The sequence below is a fragment of the Sinocyclocheilus anshuiensis genome, unplaced genomic scaffold (genome assembly GCF_001515605.1).
Source record: "Sinocyclocheilus anshuiensis isolate Anshui unplaced genomic scaffold, SAMN03320099.WGS_v1.1 scaffold447, whole genome shotgun sequence".
NCBI classification, from domain to species: domain Eukaryota; kingdom Metazoa; phylum Chordata; class Actinopteri; order Cypriniformes; family Cyprinidae; genus Sinocyclocheilus; species Sinocyclocheilus anshuiensis.
The window spans coordinates 3,300,901-3,304,396 of NW_015552615.1; the positions used below are offsets into that span (position 1 = coordinate 3,300,901).

At 36.7% G+C, this 3,496-nt stretch overlaps 1 protein-coding gene across 1 annotated transcript in view; it reads right to left on the reverse strand.

The window, feature by feature from the left end:
• The window catches only part of LOC107666013 (protein FAM65C-like), a 39,301-nt gene that overhangs the window by 19,467 nt on the left and 16,338 nt on the right, over positions 1–3,496 (reverse strand). The window contains exon 2 of the mRNA XM_016457103.1: positions 1,270–1,378. Coding sequence (XP_016312589.1) covers positions 1,270–1,367 — 98 coding nt within the window. The 5' untranslated portion in view covers positions 1,368–1,378. The remainder of the gene's footprint in view (positions 1–1,269; positions 1,379–3,496) is intronic.

The window sequence follows — 3,496 nt, forward strand, 5'->3', positions numbered from 1 at the left end:
CACACACACACACACACACACACACACACACACACACACACACACACACAGGCAGCTGTGTTTACTTATGTAAGCTGTTACACTGCTCAGATGATGCTTGTACTCGAATCCGAACCGTGCATCCTCTCAGGACCTTTAGTTCTTGAAATAACTACTGCCATTACATAATAACCAACGCTTGTTTATGGTACAGATTGTGTGGAATGCTGAATTAGAACTATAAGCAATCAAAGAAAAACCGTAAACCACATCAGATATAAGCTAAGCTCCGTTCCAAAACCTAGTGAGCTCCCTGCTAAGGCCACATCCTATGCCTCCTAATTGACTGATTTGGAACATCAATAGAGTTTGCTGTAAGCAAACAAAGTGAAATTCAACTATACATAAAAGTACATAACAAAGACACATATTAAATAAAATAGATCATTTTTAATTAGATAACACTACTTGAACTTAATCCATACTTTTCAGTACTGAGTGAAATATATTTATGATGCTGTTTTGGATCCCTTTTGTTTCACTTTACTAAGTCTGGAAATGTTCTACATACTACAAATTATGGAAAATGTCAAGGCAATTGGCAAAATTATGAATTTAGATGCCCTGAATGCACTAAAACAATAAAAATGTACTTGAAATTTATCTGGAACAAGTAGTGAGATGCCAGAGGTAGAAATTATCCTGCTGGGCTTTTATGTTGTTGCCAGTGTCATATTATTAGTATTATTTATATACTATGATAGTATTTATTAATATATCAAATTCATTTTTATTTTGATATTTTCATTATAGTGCTTCTGTCAGTTTTATTAGTTCATGTTTTTTGTGAATATTTCTATATACATTTATTTACATTTCTGATTTAGTTCTAGTAATTTAAATACTGTTTTTATTTTAGAAAAATAGTTTTAGCTTTACAGTTTTTTTTAAGAGAAACGACTTTTCTAAAAATTATATTCTAATTTATTTCAATTATTGAAAAACTATTTGTATAGTTTCTAGTTTTACTTTTCGTTAACAATAGTGCCATGAATGCTTTTTTAATGATCAGGACTCCTCCTAAATGTTTTGTTTTGTGCTCAGTTTTGAAACAAAACCTCCCCGAGATGTCCTCATGGCATAAACTCCTGCGACCAAGAGTCATGCTTTCCATGGGATTCCATGACCCCTGCTTTGAGGACATTTATCTTAATAAAAGTGCAAGTAATGCAGTTTGACGCACATGGAAACACATCATCTTCTCTCAAAACACAAACCATAACTGCTTACCTTCTCCGGCCACCGAGTGTGTTTACTCCAGTGAAGGAGCGGCTCCGCTGCACCATGCCGCCGTCAGCCGGACAATCAAACTTCAGCTTTACTGACATCTCGCCTCCACCTACAACACACACAAACACAAGAAAGACAGTTAGAAATCCACTTTTAGTTTGAGTCATAGCCTACAACCAATCACAACACCAAACCAATGCATTAAAAGGCACTCAGAACATGTTAGGATCTTAGAAAACTAGAAAAGATCAGAACCAATTTTTGTCACTGTCACATTTGCACATGTGTTACCCACACATCTGCTGAACATGAAGCTCCTCTTCACAAACCCTCGGTCTCTCATTTATCAACTGAGTGGCTACAACTTTAGTGACAGCCACCCTATTTTCCTCAATGACAAATGTCCATGTCTCTGTTCCATCTCTCCTCATCCCATAATTCCTCTCTCCTCTGTTATTGTACACAGTTTTTGAACATTCCTCAGACGCAGAGTCCCCAAACACCTACAGTGGCCCCAAAAAGACACTAAAAGTTGTGACGAAATGAAAATTCACCCTATCTATTTTCTTAATGCATGTTATAGATTATCTGGCATTTGTTTCAAATTAAGAAAAAAATACAGAAAGATCATTTGAATTTGAGTGCAGATGACACTTTGTAAATGTTTTTAAATGTGACTTAAGTGTCCAAATGCTGTTTTACTTCATTGCTGTTGGCTGTAAAATTCACTTATGGCTTTTGCACCTGTTTGGCTCAAGGAAACGTTTTTGTTGACAGTGGCACACAAGAGATAGACAGAACGGAGAAAGTGAGAGGAAGACAGGATGAAGAGGAGAGACAGAGGACAGGAAAGAGACAGAGAGAGAGATGTCTTGATTGCAAACGCAGAGTCGGTTATCATTCTCTACAGGACAGTAATTCATGTTCTTTTTCTTACAAGAGGAAGAGAGAGATCTGTGGGGTAGATGAAGAACTGTGGGGGGTAGATTGGCAGGGGGTTTCAGAGAACCATGTTTGTAAGAACCATGGAAACAGTGTTATGACAGCTGCTATCACTATGACAAGTGCAGTTAAGGAAAATTTAAAACATTTTTTAGATGAAAATGAGTGGTGCTTGTCTCTAAAAAAAAAAAGTTGCAGCCACAATTATAGTGGGTTCCGACGATCGATTCGCGAACTTTGAATCATTCAAAAAGACTCACTGTTTGAATCTGACTGAATTCATTAGAGCGGTTTCCAAATCAACACGAAGATATCAAGATACCAGTGACTTTGTATTTTAATGTATTACAAGAAGGATTGATGCAATATGTTACAGTTTATATGAATTAAACATTTATCTCCGGTCATCGAATTTGACTGATAGCATCGATAGCCCAGTAGGTGGCGACAAGTGACTATGAACGATATAAAGTCGTTCAATTCATTCAAAACACTGATTCATTCCGAAACGAAAAAAGTGATTCATTGAATCATTCGTTCAAAATCTTCACTTCTATGTTGCACTGGAAAATTCTGCTGTTTGCTGTAGTTGGTGGAGCAAAGTTATCAACTGCCATGCAATAATCGTACGTGTAACGCTTAGAAAAGTGATAACACATCTCTCATTAACAAGTTTTACGATTTTATATGTTGTTTATTTCTGTCACACAAATGTTGCAGTTTTGGGCATGGTACTAGTAATTAGGGGTTGAATGACTTCTGATTTTTTGAAGTCGACTTTTATGTGATGAAAGTTGAGTCGAAGTCGACTAGTCGCTGATGACGTCATTAATGAACAAATAAGTCTGGAGCTGTGACAAACACCTTGTGCACAGCTATGGCATATGACACAGCACTGCCCACACGGCTGTTGCTCCTATAACAGCTTTTTTTATCAGTTCTTTTGTCTTTGGGTCGTTATATTTCTCACAGATTTCTGCTCATTCTAAATGAGATACAGATAAAATAGCACAGTAAAGATTACATTAATATGAATGCATTAGTGAGAGCGATTGCGTCTGTGAATTAATTCTACCTTGCAGCGTCTCTCTACTAGTAGTGAAGCTGTGGAATTTAGTTATTAAAACGTGCATTCTCCCGTTCAATTTCGAGCATCCAGTAATATAATCACACATGTCTTGTGGAGCGCTTTCAGAGTATGCATTTATTTGTCATTTGAACTGTTTGGAAATGGAGCGTAAATGTGGAAGTCCTTCAAAGATTTCTTATCCTGTTGCGCCCTCTA